General features: G+C 37.7%; 1 protein-coding gene across 1 annotated transcript in view; it reads left to right on the top strand.

Annotated features, from left to right (window-relative positions):
* The window catches only part of LOC115222188 (coiled-coil domain-containing protein 39-like), a 1,476,917-nt gene that overhangs the window by 778,761 nt on the left and 678,645 nt on the right, over positions 1-19,511 (top strand). The window contains exon 17 of the mRNA XM_029792337.2: positions 4,877-4,983. Within this exon, the coding sequence (XP_029648197.1) occupies positions 4,877-4,983 (107 nt within the window). The remainder of the gene's footprint in view (positions 1-4,876; positions 4,984-19,511) is intronic.

The following is a 19,511-nucleotide window of genomic DNA, read 5'->3' as shown; positions in this document are numbered from 1 at the left end:
TTAATTACTGTAAAATAAATTGAATGAATACACTAGAGTTAATTAAGATAAATTTAGATAATTAGTGTATAGACAAACTATATCAAGGATTACTGAAAAGAGGTTTAAGTGCTCCAGCCCTTCAACCCAATTTAGCACTGATAGAGATTGAGGAAAATAAAGGATAAGTCAGACTACTGTGAAGCTGTAATTACAATGACAATAATATCAAAACGGAAACAGAAAAATAGAAAACAAAGAATTAATTGAAGAATAGAAAAGATATGATTGGCAAGATGTGACATGCAGAGGCTTAAGCAATCAAGTGTACAAACGAAGCCTCTATAGAAAGTAATAAATTTTGAAATTACAATCTAATTCCTGAATACATAAACCAGCATAAGCTTAAGTGCAGCAAAATAGGAATAAACCTGTTAAAAAGTTGTTTTTTTTTGTTTCAGTCATCTGACTGCAGCCATGCTGGAGCACCACCTTTTTAGTTGAACAAGTTGACTCCCAGGACTTATTGTTTTTAAGCTTAGTACCTATTCTATCAGTCCTTTTGCCGAATTGCTAAGTGACGGGGACGTAAATACACGAACACTGGTTGTCAAGTGATGGTGGGGGGGGGACAAACACAGATACACACACACACACACACACCAAATCCACTCACAAGGCTTTGGTTAGCCCGAGGCTATAGTAGAAGGCACTTGCCCAAGGTGCTATGCAGTGGGGCTGAACCCAGAACCATGTGGTTGGTAAACAAGCTACTTTCCACACAGCCAATTCTGCACCTATTATTTACAAGTTATGAAGTAAAGTTTCCAATATTAACAGAAAAGGGAAGCAGAACCAATCATACCAGAGAAACAAATGAATTTAACTCTCAACACAAAACCACCTGAACAAAACAAAATTGCACCACTTATGGATAATAATTAGAGTAAAAAATAAATCTATTAAGATCACTTGAATTATTATAAATAACAATATATGATATATAATAATATATCACAATTAGAAAGATATATTTTTCAGCGTGTAAATACTGATAGAACAGCATACATAGGATAAAATCCTTACAAAGCAAGAAAGACCTGCCGGTGACCAACCATGAGAATCAAACTCACATCCCTTTGATTTCCAGTCAAGTGCTCTACCATTACAATAAACTGCTTTACTGACACATTCTTCTGCAAAAGTTTAGCAGAATGGTAGAGCACTTGACTAAAAATCAAAGGGATGTGAGTTCGATTCTTATGGTTGGTTGCTGACACATTTTTCTGCTCTGTAAGGATTTTATGCTATGTATGCTGTTCTATTGGTGCTTACGCATTGAAAAATATATCTTTCTAATTGTGCTACAATGCTTTTAAGTACTTCAAAAAGAAACTTATGTTTGTTTAAATATGATGTAATATATATATATATATATATATATATATATATATATATAATTAGATTTAAGTAATAAATAAATAAATAATTCCACTGTGAAAAGCATCAAATTAGGAAGGATAGCAGCAATAGAATTAACAGACTGTATAAGCTCTAACTTGAGATGCATTATTTGAATTGTGTGGGAGCTGGTTCCATGTAAAATACACCTAGGAGACTCTCTGGAGTGGTTGGCATTATGAAGGGCACCCAGCTGTAGAACCCAAGCCAAAACAAATTAAGGAGCCTGGTGCTGCCTCTGGCCTTGCCAGTTCTTGTCAAATTGTTCAACCCATGTCAACATGGAAAAACGGATGTTAAATGATGATGATGATAGATAAATAGACAGACCAACATATAAACATAGATATGATAATAAAAAAAATAATAATAATTATAAAAACACACAAATGAATTATAAGGGTTTTATTATAATGTTTCATTCATTATAAGATTTTATTATAGGGAGGTATGATTTAATAATTTATTAAACAAATAAAACTAATAGAGTTTGTCTCATATCTATCTATCTATCTATCTATCTATCTATCTATCTATCTATCTATCTATCTATCTATCTATCTATCTATCTATCTATCTAACTATATATATATATATATATATATATATATCTATCTATCTATATGGATCATCATCATCATCATCACCATCATCTTCATCACAGCCACTGCCATCATCATCACTGTTCTAATGTCCACTTTTCTTTGTTTGGGTCAGATGGAATTTGTTCAGGCAAATGTTTCTACAGCTGGATACACTTCCTGTCACTGAGCCTCACCTGTTTCCAAACATGGTAATAACTCTACTTTGCGGGGCGTGTTTTCACAAAACTTTGTGAAACAGAGAAACTGCTCATATAACGGTGTTGCTTGTTTTCATTTATTGTGTGATGTCAAACACATACTCACAAATGCACAAACACACACATGCACACATGTTTACATATACATATAGGATAAACTTCTTTAAGTTTCAACTTATCATAACTTATGTGTGTTCAGCATTATTTCAAGTAAAAGTGAAATAACTTAAGAATTATAGAGAATTTGATTATATATTCAAAAAATGTTCAGGAAAATCAATCTTCAGTATATCTCTAAAACCAAATATCAATACCATCTACAAGACAATGTGTCTAATTCCAGTTCAATTATAAGGCAAGAAATGACCTTATTATCGAAAATTGAAGCAGAAGAACAGAGAAATCTAAACAATAATGAGAAACATTGATTCACACACACACACACATATATATATATATATATATGGAAGAATGTGTTTGTGTGTCTTTAAATATATCACCATATCAGAAGGCTGGAAGCCATAGACTCTTCAGATAATCCATTAATTGGATTAAAGGGGGATTTATTAAAATAATAGAAAGTTTAGCTAATTATGGGTTTTCTATACTGTAAACTTCTTTTCTATTTTGCCAAATCTGTTAAATATCAGTGGAATCAAAGATATATGTTCCTCAAGTATTTTTGTTTTTCCCTTTGAGAATGATGGGAAATTCTGAGACAACTAAACCTAATGATTATCAATGCATATATATATATATATATATATATATATATATAAATATATGTGTGTATATATATATATATATATATATATATATATATATAAATATATGTGTATATATATATATAATATATATATATATATATATATATATATAAACACACACAAATATATACGTAAAGATGGATACATGCCTCTGTGTGTGTGTGTGTGTGTGTGTGCGTGTGAGTGCATTTATAAAAATTGAAGACATGTATTTTCTTCTTAGTATTCTGTATTTTTTATGCTCTATGTAAATATATACATACATACATACATATCTATATATATATATATATATATATATATATGTGCACACACACACACTCACACATATATGTTTATATTTCTGGATATATGTATATATGTGTGTGTATATATATATAAATATATAAAGTGAGAGAGATATATATACATGCATACATACATATGTACATATATATATATTATATAATATATATATATATAGCTTGCAAATTATTCATAACTTGAGAAATAGACACGTACACACACACACACACATGTGTATAGGGTGAGAAAGAACAATGGAAGTACAAAGTTAGCACAAAGAATTGAAAGAGAATTAGACAGGCAAATATGAGAGGAAAGCACAAAACCTCTGTCAACCTAAATGTGTTCAATCTCTTGATCAGTTCTCCACTGATTTCCATAAAAATGTCTACAATATCATCCAGTCCAGTTGTGATGAGATCAACATCAATTTGCCAAGCTATAGATGCACAGATATTCAATATTGAATAAAGACTGAAAATAGGACAAAAGATGAATATATGAAAACCATAAAAGAAGTATATAAAACACACCTAATTGGAGTCTACATACATACATATATACATACATACACATATATACATTCCTACTTAGATAAATAGATGATGGAATCTGCTTTCAAAGACGAGGTATGAGTATTCAGGTTCGGTTAAATGATTTGCACAAATAATTTGCTTATAGCAATCGACTGCATGTGCTGCGCATTGGTGCATTCTCTCAATCAAATTGACATTGCTTGAACAGATGCACAGTGTACCACACGTAGGGTGTTGAAGTGAATGTAGAGCTGCCTGAGATGAAGTGTTTTGCTCAAGAACACAGTGTAGTACCTGGTCCAGTTATTGAAATTACAATCTACCTGTCATAAGTGTGACACCTTAATCACTGGGCCATACACTCTTACTGATAAATACATATAGATACATATATAAACACACACATACACACGCATATATATCAATATATAAGAGCTAATTTTTTTGTTTAATTTTAACCTCTGCCTTAGTGAAGGCACAGGTATTATTTTCAGTTGTGTTTGTCTGTTTGTCCATGGACAAGATATCTCAAGAACCACTGGATGAATTCAGATGGAACTTTCAGGGATGTTTGGCCTTGTGACTGATACAAACTGATTAGATTTAGGGATTGATCTGATACTGGACAAGGATTATGAACTATTTTTTCTGTTTTCATTTACTTAATTTCTGAGAATGGTCAGGCTCATTTTTAGTATCTTTGTTTGTGAGAGCAGTCGAATTTATTTCAGATATTCTAATTTTAGGAATTATCTTTGACTAATCGTTGAGAGGATGATGTTGCTTTGGTGGAGGTTTGCTCTCTCTGAGTGCTCTTGTTTTATATTAGTTTTCATTTCATTTTGTATTCTTGGTCTGTTTTGATACCAAATAAAAATTGGGGTGCACTGAGATATTTAATTTTGTCTATTAATTTACTGAAATGAAGGTCTTTGGTCACTTTGCTCCTGTGTCTTGCCATGCAAGTTTTATCTGTTGTCCATAGAAAATTTGGTCATTTTTTGGTTGCATTATAACCCTACCTTTTTTTGTTTTCTTGTTTCCAGCTCAGGAAATGGAAGAAAAGAAAACTCTGGATGAGAAATTGCATGTTGTCCAAGATGAGCTTCGCCTGAAAAAGCGCCGATGTAAAGAACTCAATGAAGATTTGGAAGTAAGTTTGTTTATATAAATGAAAATGGTGGACATTATAGTGAAATCATTAGAAGTATGTTTAATTATTTCATTTCACAATTAGTGGATATTTTATTACCATAATCTAAATGTGGTGCAAGCTTTATATGTGAAATTGTAAATTTTTTTCGAATGTTTGTTGAGGCCCATCATTTAAACTACACTTTACCTGATCTTTGGTGATACAGTTGATCAATCTGTATTGCCACTGAACATAACAATGACTACATGCAACAAATAGTGGACGTTGGTGTTGAATGGGATCATTTTTTGGTGTGTAGATGTAAGCCTTTTGTAGTATACCCTGTGTCCGAAACATTTGATCAGCATCTCTCTTCTGGGGATAGTTCACCCACTCATGTGCTGCATTCTGCTGCAGCAGCTCTTACGAGACCGTTTGTTAGTTCTTTGCTCAGAATGGTGAAGAATGACCTCCTTGAAACTAAGGTCTTTTATTATCCTTCCTTGGTGAATTGAGAGAAAGAAAGTAAAAAGAATAAAATATCCAATCACAGAAGCTTGAACATGGCTTTGTGTCTTGGAAGTTTGCTTCCCAGCTGTATTGATTTCAGGTTCAGTCTCACTGCATAATACCTTTGGCACATGTGTTTTGACTTGGGTTGTGAGTAGATTTGGTTAATGGAAACTGAAAGGTATATGTGTTTGTAAGAGGGCATCTGCTCATATGTTCATTTGCCAGTTGTAAACACTGGCTTTGCTAATTGTGTGGTTTTGCTTGCAGTTCATTAGAAATGTATATCTTGACACATTGGATGATCTTTGTAAAGAAAAATGCTTATCTTAGGGCCATTTGTTTCTCTTCTGGTTTTCAATATAAACGTGTTCAGATAATTTGTTGTGGGGATTGGCATCTTGAAGTGCAGTGGACAACAGAAAAATACTTGCATCTGGCATGTCTAAGCAAGAAAAAGTAGAGTGCAAAACAGCAATGACGATGAGGATGATGATGATGATAATTTTACTGATATTTGCTGCTCTTGGTGTTTGTTTAGGACCAGTTTAGTTCTAATCTATCTAGTTTCTGGTCCAAGACATTTCAACTGCGATCATGTTATTTCAGTCTTAGAAAAAATGGTTAGATGTATTAATTCTCAACTTTTTCAATATCAATTCTTTTATCCAAGTCTTTCCATCCTGAGATTGTCCTGGATTTTATGAAGCACATTTTATACTTTAAAATGATTTAAATTCAAACTTTCATCAAGACTTCATTAAAATTTGTTAAATTCTTGCTTAATAATGACAAAGTTCTCTCACTAAATTCTTCATTATTTTCAAAGGCAGTGTGTTTCAGTAGAAATATGATAACAAAAGAGTTAGACAAATAAACACATGATCTCCACAGTTTTTAGAGATTCTTTCTACTCTATAAATTGGTTTTATAAACAACAAATTTGCTTACTCAATTTCATTACTCACTTGAAAGATATATGTATTTAAATATAAGTAAGTAAACAACAAACGATGGATCTCTATTTAAAAATTAATATAAAACTTGATAGAACCTTGTATATAACTCAATAATTAAATGTAACAGAGTAATTATGCATTTTCTTGAGCAGGCTTTTAAACATTTGAACATTGCTAAAGGACACACACAGTGCTAACTTTGCTCTCCTGAGAAGATGATTGGGGCCAATTTGGAATGATTAATTCTAAAGAGATATGACTTGTATTTTTATGTGATTAAAATAACACATAGAGATTCCCCTGTTGGTTCTGTGTTAACTGTTATTCAATTAGGATTCAGTACTAGTCCCAAACGGAGAAAATCTATAACAGAATACACTAAATCCTGAATTGTTCCTGACAAGAACATTCATTATTTAGAACAACACAACGTTTGGGTTTCTGTTAGGTTTGTCTTTCTAGGAGATGGAATGGTCCAAGACAAGTTCCCTTTTAGCTTGTGAACTTGGCTGAGTGTTTTTACAATTTAAGTTTTTCCAATTGCAACCATCCAAGTGATTTCTGTTTTTGATATTCCAAAGGCTACATTATTTAATAACTTTCTTGTTCTGATTGAGCAGAGGCCTATAATCAAACAACTTCTAGCTATTACCATCACATCTTTGTAGGAGTGTGTGTGTGTCTGTGTGTGTGTGTGTGTGTGTGTGTGTGTGTGTGTGTGTGTCTGTGTGTGTGTGTGTGTGTGTTGTGTGTGTGTGTTTGTTTGTGTGTGTGTGTGTGTGTGTGTGTGTGTGTTGTGTGTGTGTGTGCATAAACATTTTCCAATAAAAGGATGCAAGGGCGTCAGTGTGGTTAAGAGGTTTTTTTCCCACCCCCATAGTTTTCAGTTCAGTTTGACCATATAGCAACTTGGGCAGATGTTTTCTGCTGTAGCCTTGGGCCAACCAAGGCCTTGTTAGTGGATTTTGATAGACAGAAACTGAAGGAATCCCATCTTATATGCATATATGTGTGTACATGTGTCCTAATTTTGTCTTAAGTGTGATTGTTGTAAATGAATATCACTGCCATACAAGCATTGTGCAGACAATAAAAAATGATGATGATTCTGTGGAAACATGTTTAGCCACGAGGAGATATCATTACCTTGCTTGGAAAGAGGTGATGGTTGGCAACAGGAGGACCATCTGGTCATAGAAACTGTGTTTCAATAAATGCTGTCCAACCCATGCAAGCATAGAAAAGTGGACATTAAAATGATAATAATGATGATATATAATCCAATGTCTCCGTCCATCCATTTTTTAAGGTTTTAAAACATGATTTTGTGGTCATAAAGCTGCTTTTAGTTGCACATCAGGAAATCAGCCACACCGATGCTGCCCAGTTAGTTTGTGTGCCCTTCATTTATCTAAAGTTCTACTCTGTGATTTGAAGGATATTCAGCTGTTACTACTGGCAGGTCAAGCTCAAATACTTATTTTTATAGAAAGATACAACTATCACCTGATCGATCCTGTGCCAGTGACATGTAAAATGCACCATTTCAGCGTGATCATTGCCAGTACTGCCTGCCTGGCTCCATGCTGGTGGCACGTAAAAAACACCCTTTGATCATGGTTGATGACAGTACTGCCTGACTGGCCCTCATGCCAGTGGCATGTAAAATTCACCTACTACACTCTCGGAGTGGTTGGCATCAGGAAAGGCATCCAGCTGTAGAAACTTAGTCAGATCAGATTGGAGCCTGGTGCAGCCTTCTGGCTTGCCAGCCCTCAGTCAAACCATCCAACCCATGCCAGCATGGAAAGTGGACATTAAACAGTGACAATGATAACCTGTTTTAACTATTCAAAAAAAATATTTACCATTCCATTAGATGTACTTCATTGATCTCAAACCAGGAATGACCCCTTTAAATGGTCACCCAAGTTGCTAGAAAATAGCAGCCAAATCTCTCTTGAATCATAATCCATTGTCTGAAGATGAGAAGGACACACATTAGATAATGTAATCATAGGTTCACATTAAAACAGTGAGACAATAATGACTGCAGTGTTTTTGATGATTGCTTTACACAATCAGAGCCGATGTGGTTACTAAAAAAAAAAGAAAAACAAAAATCATTAACTTCATTGATTCAATTAAGATGAATTAATGTTATTATCTCAAATTCATCTGCAACAATAATAAATATTGTGTTTAATTTTGAAATAATTATCCTTGTTATTTAGTCATTAATCATCCCTGATTGAGACTGAGCAGACCTGTGATTAAAGATGTTTTAGACATGAACATCCAGTCTTGTTTCTTAATTTAAAATAAGCTTTTATGTTGTTTGAACATCCTGCATAATAATAACACCCAATGCATTATTTCTTATTCAAGACATTTATGTACGATTTGAGGGACATTTAACTGCTAATCTTAGGAGGACCAGTTACTGGATAGAAGTCATTTAAATGCTTTTTCTTTTTTCTGTTTTCTTTTTTTGGCTTTTTATTGTTTTATTGTTTTTTTTGTTTTTTTTTTTGCTTTGATGTGTCAAGAGGGCAGTTCAGTAACTTCTTTTCTAACTCCATATTTCCTGCTGCGATGTTAACCAATTTGTCATTCTCTCGCAGCGATTATTCAATAATTCATTGAAACATCCTGCCATTGAACACTGATGGAAACTCTAAGACTGTTAAGGGTTTGCTGAGGTTGATATAGCTTATTATTCTTTTTTTTAGAGGATGCCATTAAAGATATGAGAAGCAGAATGGATAATAAAAAAAGATGGATTGGATAGAAATAAAATGTATTTTACCATTTCATGGCATCTCTTTGTGCTCTTAGTTCTAATTCTCCAAAACTGACGCTACCTTTCTCCCTTCGTGGGATAATATAAATATGAGTTCTGGTCAAATGATTATCTATAAAGCCTGTCTGCACATTTGTAGGCTTGTTCCTGTGTTATGGATCCTCATTTTAGATGGAAACAAGGTTGATGGGTATGGAATGATCTCTAGAGTCATCATCATCATGGTTTACCATCCATTTTCCATGCTGCCATGGGTTGGATGGTTCAACAGGACCTGGCAAGTCAAAGGACTAGGCTCTGCTAGAAATGGCAGCCAAATTTCCCTTTAATAAAGAGCAAACCATCTTGTAAAATCAATGGAAACATATTGGACAATCTCATTCTAGATTCCCTACTTTTTCCACCAGTTTCCATCATGGGACTGTGGCCATATTGGAGTTTTGCCTAAAATGGTTCAGTCAAACGAACTGACACCAATAAATATGTCTTCTAAATTTTCTCTTATTCATCTTATGTTCTTTTTGCTGAATGAAAAACAGATTGTATAATGCCTGTGTACATACAGTTATGTTACATGGCAGAGAAACATAGGCTATGACTACAGAGGACTTGTGAAGGCTTGAAAGAAACAAAGCTAGCACACTTTACTGGATGGGTAATGTCAGTATGCACATATGACAAAGTGTAAATGATTTAAGAGGAAAACTGGGTATAAGAGGTATCAGATGTTGTGTGAAAGAGAGACGACTGCACTGGTCTGGCTATGTGGTGTGTATGGATGAAGACAGCAGTGTAAAGAAGTGCTGACCTCTAATTGTGGAGGGAACTTGTGGAATGGGAAGACCCAGGAAGACATGAGTGGTGAGACATGAGTGGATACTGGGCCTCACTGAGGAAAGAACAAGGGGTTGGGAGATGTGGCATTTTGCTGCACTTGATAAAACAGGAAAAGCTAAGTAAAATTGCTGTCTTCCACACATATAGGCTTCTCCTTTCAGGTGCCAGTGCCACATAAAAAGCACTTGTGCCAGTGCTATTTAGATCTATCCATCCTGGTGCTACATAAACGCACCTGTGCTGGTGGCACATAAAAAGCACCCAGTACACCATTGTAAGTGATTGGCACTAGGAAGGGCATCCAGCCATAGAAACCATGCCACAAGAAACAGTTGGAGTCTGGACAGCTCCCTGCTAGCCAGTACCATGTGAAACCATCCAACCCATGCCAGCATGGAAACTGGACCGTAAACAACGATGATGACTAAGTTTTAGGTGGTCATAACTGTAACCCATTTGACCAATTAAAAACACAAAAAGGAGGAAAGGACAATAGCTGATATAGTGCTAGATATACTTATATTCCATTAGAAAAAGAATACAGGATGGTCATGGATGGAACAGCTTGGACCATATGTCTGGTCATTGAGAAATGATTTGAATTAAACAATAACAAGCCATCGAAGAAGCATCTGTTACATGACCTGCAAGACAAAATAGACAAATCTCCCTCTAATCACTGTCTGCCAGTTTTTAAGATACTTTGAATATTGTTTCCAAAAGTACACTGTGGTTGATAAAAGGTATCAGGCTATTGCCAAATGGTCTGCCTTTGATCATAGAATCTACTCAGTTGGAGATGACCTGGGGTTAAACAAGAACAGTACCACCAAGAAATAGAAACAATCCAGAAATATACACAAAAGAGCCTCATGAATTCTTGTTGCTGTTGATGTTGTTGGTTATGGTGGTGGTAGTGGTAGCATGCTGATTATTGTGGTAGTGTGACAGTGGTGGTGGTGGTGGCGGTGGTGATTATAGCATGCTGGCAGCAGTGATGTTGGTGAATGTATGGCAATGGTGGCAGTGGTTAAATTTAGCTGAGTCCTAGTTAGACTGACAACCTAACATCATTAGACTGACAACCAGTATTGGACTGGCAGCCTAACATCAAAGGCATTCTTACTGAAGCATGCTCTTTTATTTGTCTTTAAGGATATCTAAATTTCCAAACATCACAGAAAGCTACCACATAAGAATTAAATTACTTAATCTGCTGTTGTCTTGGTTTTAAGACACCAGGATGTCATTTGAGGAGTATTTAGTTACTATATTTATCAGATCAATCAATTGTGCTGCAGTTTCCTCATCTGACAGATTTATGTTTGAGTTAGCCATATCCTTCATTCCTCGTTAACTGTGACACTGAAGGTGTGGGGAAACTGAATCCTCTGTAATTAACAGGTTTTTCTGTGATGGCAGCAGGTGGACTCTAGGAGATAACACCAGAATAACGGTTATAACCAGAAATAATTGCTGCAAGTTATATGTTTATCAGAGGTTGATCTCCTCTATTCACAATCAACACCACCATAATCATCGTGTGTAACAATAGCAAACTTTTGCGAATACAGCAGACATTGTTGCAGCTGAAGCTTACATATAAACAAACACACAGAGACGACAAATTTACATCATGTATATTTGTGTACACAAATGTGTGTGTATGAGAGAGAGGGGGGAGGGAGGGTATAATGTACATTATTGTGGTATACAATGCGCATGTATATTTTGGTTATACTGAGGTATGAGTTTGCTGAGTGTAGTCCAGATGATATATGTATATTTATAAATATCTGTTGTTAGTAGATAATCAATATCATCATCATCATCATCATCATTGTCATAGTTTTAATGTCCAATTTACCTTGCTTGCATAAGTCAAAAGTTATTCTTTGAGAAAAATCTTCTACAGCTGGGTGTCCTTCATGTCACCACATAGGTCATGCTAATCCATGGTGAAACAGGATTTTTCACAGAATATTGGAAATGAAGGACACTGTTTGTATAATGCTGATGTTTATTTACAATTTCCATGAAATCCCACAATTTAGCTGAAAGATTGCTCTGCATTGCGAAGTCTGAGTTGCAAAAGAGTGAATTATGAGCTTTTCTTCTACAAACTCTACGATGTGTAATAAGTATGTTTTTCTTCAATTGGAAATAATAATAATAATAATGATAATAATAATAATAATGATGATGATAATAATAATAATAATAATAATAATAATAATAATAATAATAATAATAATAATAATAATAGGCAGTGGCTCTCATAAAGTACCAGGCAGTGGCTCTCATGGAGTACCAGGCAGTGGCTCTCATGGAGTACCAGGCAGTGGCTCTCATGGAGTACCAGGCAGTGGCTCTCATGGCTTCTGATCTTAACTGATTGGAAGTGTTATCATGTACATTGTTTTGTCTTGGTATAAAAGATGGGCTACAGCAAATATTCTGCTCAATACCACAGATTTGCTTGTCAGTTGTTTGACCTTAACCAGTTGAGCATGTCCCTTAGTGGCTGACGTTATGTGCATCTCTGATCACGAGCAGAAGTAGTGGGGGAGCATCATAGCCATGTGTTGAGAGGGATTCTTTGGGGTTTGAATAATTCACCTCTGGAAACATGGGTGGTTCTTTCAACATCCTTAAACAACCCTTATTCAGGGACCGTTTGAGCGGGATGGGCTACTCAACCTGAAGAAAATTCTAACTGGGCCCCACCTGCAAGGTCATGTGCTGTTTATCTTGATATGAGATCACCATGTCACGCACATATGGTTGTGATGCATGTGCCTGGTGTACCTTTATCAGACAGGTAGTCATCATGGGTATATTGGGCTTCGTATATTTTACCCCAGTGTCACTTTGATGGCATGAACTGCTCTCTCACTCAATGATAATAATAATAACAATAATAATAATAATAATAACTATAATAATAATAATAATAATAATAATAATAATAATGATAATAATAATAATGATGATAATAATAATAATAATAATAATAATAATAATAACAATAACAATAATAATAATAATAATAATAATACAAGTACCTAGGGGTAATTGAAGGGAACGGAATAAGGCATTCAGAGATGAAGGAAAGGATCAGGAGAGAATGCTATCGAAGAGTGAGAGCAATACTCAAGACAGAGCTGAATGCAAGAAACAGGATCGAAGCAATCAATGCATTAGCTATACCAGTCGTGACTTACAGTTTCAATATTGTTAACTGGTCAATTACTGAAATATGTCAGCTCGACAGAAAAATAAGGAAACTGTTGACAATGCATAGAATGCACCACCCTAAGGCAGATACAGAATGACTCTATCTGCCAAGAAAAGAGGGAGGCCGTGGTCTTTTGCAACTGGCAATAACAATGAAGATTGCTACAATTGGCCTAGACACCTACCTGAAAAACTCTGAGGACTGGATGTTAAAACTTGTCTCAAAACATGAAAACAAGAAAGCATCATACTCAGTCACAAAACAGGCAAAGGAATATCTAAGTGAATTCCGAATACAACCAATTTCGGAATTAGAGATAGACATACAAGAAACAAGCACAGAAAAAGCTAGGCACATGAAAACCCGTGCCAAAACTGCGGCCTTAGATATTCTGAATAATAAATGGCAAGAAAAACCTCTCTATGGCAAATACCCAAAGAGAGCGAATAATGCAGATATCGACAAAGCCCTGACCCATCAATGGCTAATGGCCTCTGGCTTAAAATCTGAAACAGAGGAGTTTATCATAGCAGCTCAAGATCAATGCCTACCAACAAGAAACTACCAGGCCAACATATTAAAGATCAGAAGCAGTCCAACGTGTCATGTATGCAAGCAACAAAATGAAACCATTGACCATGTGGTCTCCAAGTGCAGTCTTCTAGCGCCTACAGAGTATCTCAACAGGCACGATAGAGCTGCACAATATATTCACTGGGTAATCTGTAAAAACCTGGATTTGCCCCATGAAAAAAACTGGTGGGAACACAAACCACCCCCAGTGCTTGAAAATGACCACATCTCACTCCTCTGGAACTTCACCATTGAAACTGACAGGAAGATAGATGCAAATAGTCCAGACATCATATTGAAAGACTTCAAACAAAGAACATGCCTCCTCATTGATATGACTGTCCCAATCGATATAAACGTATCTGTCAGGACCTACCAAAAACTGAGCAAATATAAAGATCTTGAAATAGAAATCAGCAAAATGTGGAAGCTGAAGACTAAAACAATACCTGTTGTCATAGGTGCCCTGGGAATGATAGCAAAAGGGGCTGATAGCTACCTAACTCAGATACCAGGAAACCCAAAAATGGCAGAAGTTCAAAAGATAGTGCTCATGGGAACTGCTCATATCCTACGCAAAATACTCTCTATGTAACCTCAAGGTTTAAAACAACCATAATTTTCGGTTTAAAAAAAAAAGAAAAAAAAAAAAAACTTTTTTTTTTTTAGACATTCATTAGTACAACATCCCCACCCCCCAAATATATGGCACACTAGGCATAACAACAACATGAACTTCCAACCCTGTTGTCTCTTGAGGTCTCTGGGTGAGACTTGGAGCCAACTTGTACAAATATAAAGCAAAAGTCAAACATAGAATAATAATAATAATAATAATAATAATATTATTATTATTATTATTATTATTATTGAGTGAGAGAGCAGTGCATGCCATCAAAGTGACACTGGGGTAAAATATACGAAGCCCAATATACCCATCATGACTACCCGTCTGATAAAGGTACACCAGGCACATGCATCACAACCATATGTGCGCGACATGGTGATCTCATATCAAGATAAACAGCACATGACCTTGCAGGTGGGGCCCAGTTAGAATTTTCTTCAGGTTGAGTAGCCCATCCCACTCAAAAGGTCCCTGAATAAGGGTTGTTTAAGGATGTTGAAAGAACCACCCATGTTTCCAGAGGTGAATTATTCAAACCCCAAAGAATCCCTCTCAACACATGGCTATGATGCTCCCCTACTACTTCTGCTCGTGATCAGAGATGCACATATCGTCAGCCACTAAGGGACATGCTCAACTGGTTAAGGTGAAACAACTGACAAGCAAATCTGTGGTATTGAGCAGAATATTTGCTGTAGCCCATCTTTTATACCAAGACAAAACAATGTACATGATAACACTTCTAATCAGTTAAGATCAGAAGCCATGAGAGCCACTGCCTGGTACTGCACAGTAATAATAATAACGAGAATACTAATATGTCATATTGTTAGTGAGTGCTGTAAGCTTGCACAATGCAAATATTAAAGGAGACACGACAATGTAGCCAGATATGTCCACTGGTTGTTGTGCAGTAAAGCAAACCTCAAGAGGGAGCCGAACAATGGTATGAACAGAAGTCAGAGGGAGTAATGGAAAACAAACATTACAATATACTCTGGGATTTTAACATGCAGTGCCACAAAGTCATAGAGGTGAGACGACCAGATATCGTGCTCAACCATAAAGATGAAAAAGAAGTAAAGATAATAGATTTTGCAATACCAGACGCTTGATGGGTGAAATGTGAGGAAACAGAAAAGGATGAGAAATACCAGCCACTGCAGGACAAGATGGGAAAGTTATGGGACATGAAGAAAGTAATAGTGATACCGGTGGTAATTGGAGCATTAGGAGCAGTTTCCAAGGGCTTTAAAAAACATTAAGAATATTGGAGCTGCTGTCAGGCTCGAGGTGGTACAGAAGACAGCATTATTGGGTACAGCTCACATTCTAAGGAGAGAATTATCTGACAGAGACCTTCTTTTTGTGGTTGGTGATTTCAATGGACATGTTGGACAATGTGCAGGGCGCTTCCATGGCATACATGGAGGCTATGGTTTTGGTTCCCGCAATGAGGAGGGAACCAGACTGCTGGAGTTCTGCGATGCAAATGATCTTATGGTTTGCAATACCAACTTCAGGAAACCCACCCGCCACCTAGTCACCTATCATTCTGGCAGACACACTAGCCAAATTGACTATATCCTCACCAGAAAAAGGGAAAGAGGGCTGCTTATAAATGCCAAAACCTTCCCAGGTGAAGAATGTAACCCTCAACATAGATTAGTAGTTAGCGACTTCAGGATCAGGGCTGAATGGATGCCCAGAAGAAGTCCAGCCTGGAGGAGAAGGGTCTGGAAACTTAAAGATCCTGCAAATGGACAGAGATTTAGAAACGTATTACTCGAAGCCTTTGATGAAATAGAAGGGTGTATAGCATCACATAATGTGGAAGACAACTGGAGGTTTCTACGGGACAACCTGCTAAGAGCCACTGACCAGATCTCAGGCTGGTGCAAAGTCCCCACTCGACCCAAGGTAACGTGGTGGTGGAACAATGTGGTTGACAAGGCTATTAGACAAAAGAAACAGGCTTAGAAGGACTGGAAGAACGGAGGTAGCAGGGAACTGTATCAGACTGCCAGAAGGGAAGCTAGGAGACAGGTTTATTTAGCCAGAGGGGAAGCAGATAAGAAAAAATTTGCCAATGTTCTGCACCATGAGGACCAAAGACTTGAGGTATTTTGTGTTGCAAGACAGTGTGTGAGAGAGAATCGTGATGTGGTAGGAGAGAAATATGTTCGCATGGATGATGGTTCGCTTGCGCTAAATGAGGATGCAAAGAGAGAGTTTTGGAGACACCACTATGAAAGGTTGCTGAATAAAGAAAATAAATGTGATAAAGAGAGTCTGCCTAATGTCAACCCAACAGAGGGACCAGCTATCCGAGTTGACAGTTCTATGGTAGTTAAGGCAATTAGAAGCATGAATTCAGGGAAAGCCCCAGGCCCATCAGGAATTACTGCAGAGATGCTCAAAATATCTGGTAGTGTCGGCTATAGCCTAGTCACCCGTATAGTTAACCAGGTGATACATGAAGGAATCATACCCAATGACTGGTGTAGCAGCATAATAGTCAACTGCTACAAAGTTAAAGGTGACACCCTAGATACAAATAATTACAGAGGTATCAAGCTGTTGGATCAGGTAATGAAGGCTACGGAGAGGGTCATAGCCCAACTGATTAGGGAGACAGTCAATTTGGATGAGATGCAGTTTGGTTTCATGCCAATGAAAAGCACCACTGATGCCATATTTCTGGTGAGACAGCTGCAGGAGAAATACCTGGCCAAAGATAAGCCCCTATACGTGGCTTTCATTGACATGGAGAAAGCCTTTGACAGGGTCTCCCGATCCCCTATCTGGTGGTCAATGAGGAAACTAGGGATAGATGAATGGCTGGTGAGAGCTGTGCAAGCCATGTACAGGGACGCTGTAAGTAAGGTAAGGGTTGGCAATGTGTACACTGAAAAATTCAAGGTAGAGTTTGGGGTCTACCGGGGTTCAGTCCTCAGCCCCTTCCTATTTATCATAGTCCTGCAGGCAATAACGGAGGAATTCAAGACAGGTTGCCCCTGGGAGCTCCTATATGCTGACGACCTTGCTCTAATTGCTGAGTCACTACCAGAACTGGAGGAGAAGTTTCAGGTGTGGAAGGAAGGATTAGAATCGAAGGGCCTTAGAGTCAACCTAGCTAAAACCAAAGTCCTACTAAGTAGGAAGGCAGACAAACCACAAACGCCTTCAGGTAGATGGCCCTGCTCGATCTGTAGAAAAGGCGTAGGTAGAAACTCTATAAGATGTACACAGTGTAAGTTATGGACACATAAGAGGTGTAGCAATGTCAAAGGAAGGCTAACTGGGAAGATAGTTTTTGTATGTGGCAGATGCTCGGGAGCAATAAACACTGAAAATGTGCAGAGACCAACTTCTGTCACTTTCCAGGGAGAAAAACTAGAAGTAGTTGATAGCTTCCGTTACCTAGGTGACCAAGTCAGTAGTGGGGGTGGGTGTGCTGAAAGTGTAACTGCTAGAGTAAGAATAGCTTGGGCAAAGTTCAGGGAGCTCTTACCTCTGCTGGTGACAAAAGGCCTCTTGCTCAGAGTAAAAGGCAGACTGTATGATGCATGTGTACGAACAGCCATGCTACATGGCAGTGAAACTTGGGCCGTGACTGCTGAGGACATGCGTAAGCTTGCAAGGAATGAAGCCAGTATGCTCCGATGGATGTGTAATGTCAGTGTACATACTCGACAGAGTGTAAGTACCTTGAGAGAAAAGTTGGACCTAAGAAGCATCAGCTGTGGTGTGCAAGAGAGACGATTGCACTGGTATGGTCATGTGGTGAGAATGGATGAAAATAGGTGTGTGAAAAAGTGCCAATCCCTAGCAGTTGAGGGAACCCATGGAAGAGGTAAACCCAGGAAAACCTGGGACGAGGTGGTGAAGTATGACCTTCGAACATTAGGCCTCACTGAGGCAATGACCAGCGACCGAGACCTTTGGAAATATGCTGTCCGTGAGAAGACCCAGCAGGACAAGTGAGTCCATCCCAGCCAGCCCACTTAGGCATGCCTTTCCTCCCTTGGACACACGAAGACCTGTTGAGGCAAGCGAAGTCGAAATCGAACCTCATCCGACGACAGGCACCATGCCAACCTCCCTTCACTGGACACTAAACTCTGCTTGCGAAGACCTGTTGGGGCAAGTGAAATCAGAATCGAAATGGAACCAATCCTATGACTGGCACCCGGCAGTTGCCAGGGCCACTGGACTGACTCCTGTGCAGGTGGCAAGTAAAGAAACACCATTTCGACCCTGTGCTTGAGGAGATCCAATGAGTCAAGTACACCAACATCAAAAATCAATGGAAACTGCAGTTGTGATCCCTGTGCTGGTGGCACGTAAAAAGCACCATCCGAATGTGGCTGATGCCAGCACCGCCTTGACTGGCTTCCATGCCAGTGGCACGTAAAAAACACCAATCCGATCATGGCCATTGCCAGCCTCGCCTGACACCTGTGCCAGTGGCACGTAAAAAGCACCAATCCGATCGTGGCCGTTGCCAGCCTCGCCTGGTACCTGTGCCAGTGGTACGTAAAAAGCACCCACTACACTCACAGAGTGGTTGGCATTAAGAAGGGCATCCAACTGTAGAAACACTGCCAAATCAGACTGGAGCCTGGTGCAGCCTTCTGGCTTCCCAGATCCCCGGTTGAACCGTCCAACCCATGCTAGCATGGAGAATGCATGTTAAACGATGATGATGATGAAGATGATGATGATGCACTTTCTTTTCTGTCTCATCTTCACATTGTACCTGGGCCTCTCATCTCTTTTTGCTCTCTCTCACTTTTTGGCTAAGCAAGCCAATGTTTTCATCTCTGCAAAAAGACAATTGCACCTCTCTATCTCTCTCTCTCTTAGTTTTTTCCTCCTCTCTGTACCCAGCTCAGTTGACGATTCTTTATCTTTCAGATACTCAGTGGCATTGCTGGTGCCGGTGCCATGAAAAAGGCACCCAGCACATTTTGTAAAATGGTTGGATTTCAGAAG

This window comes from Octopus sinensis, linkage group LG19 (genome assembly GCF_006345805.1).
Source record: "Octopus sinensis linkage group LG19, ASM634580v1, whole genome shotgun sequence".
In the NCBI taxonomy this organism is placed as follows: domain Eukaryota; kingdom Metazoa; phylum Mollusca; class Cephalopoda; order Octopoda; family Octopodidae; genus Octopus; species Octopus sinensis.
The sequence above is the reverse complement of the archived record's forward strand: the minus strand, read 5'-3'. Positions and strand labels throughout refer to the sequence as shown.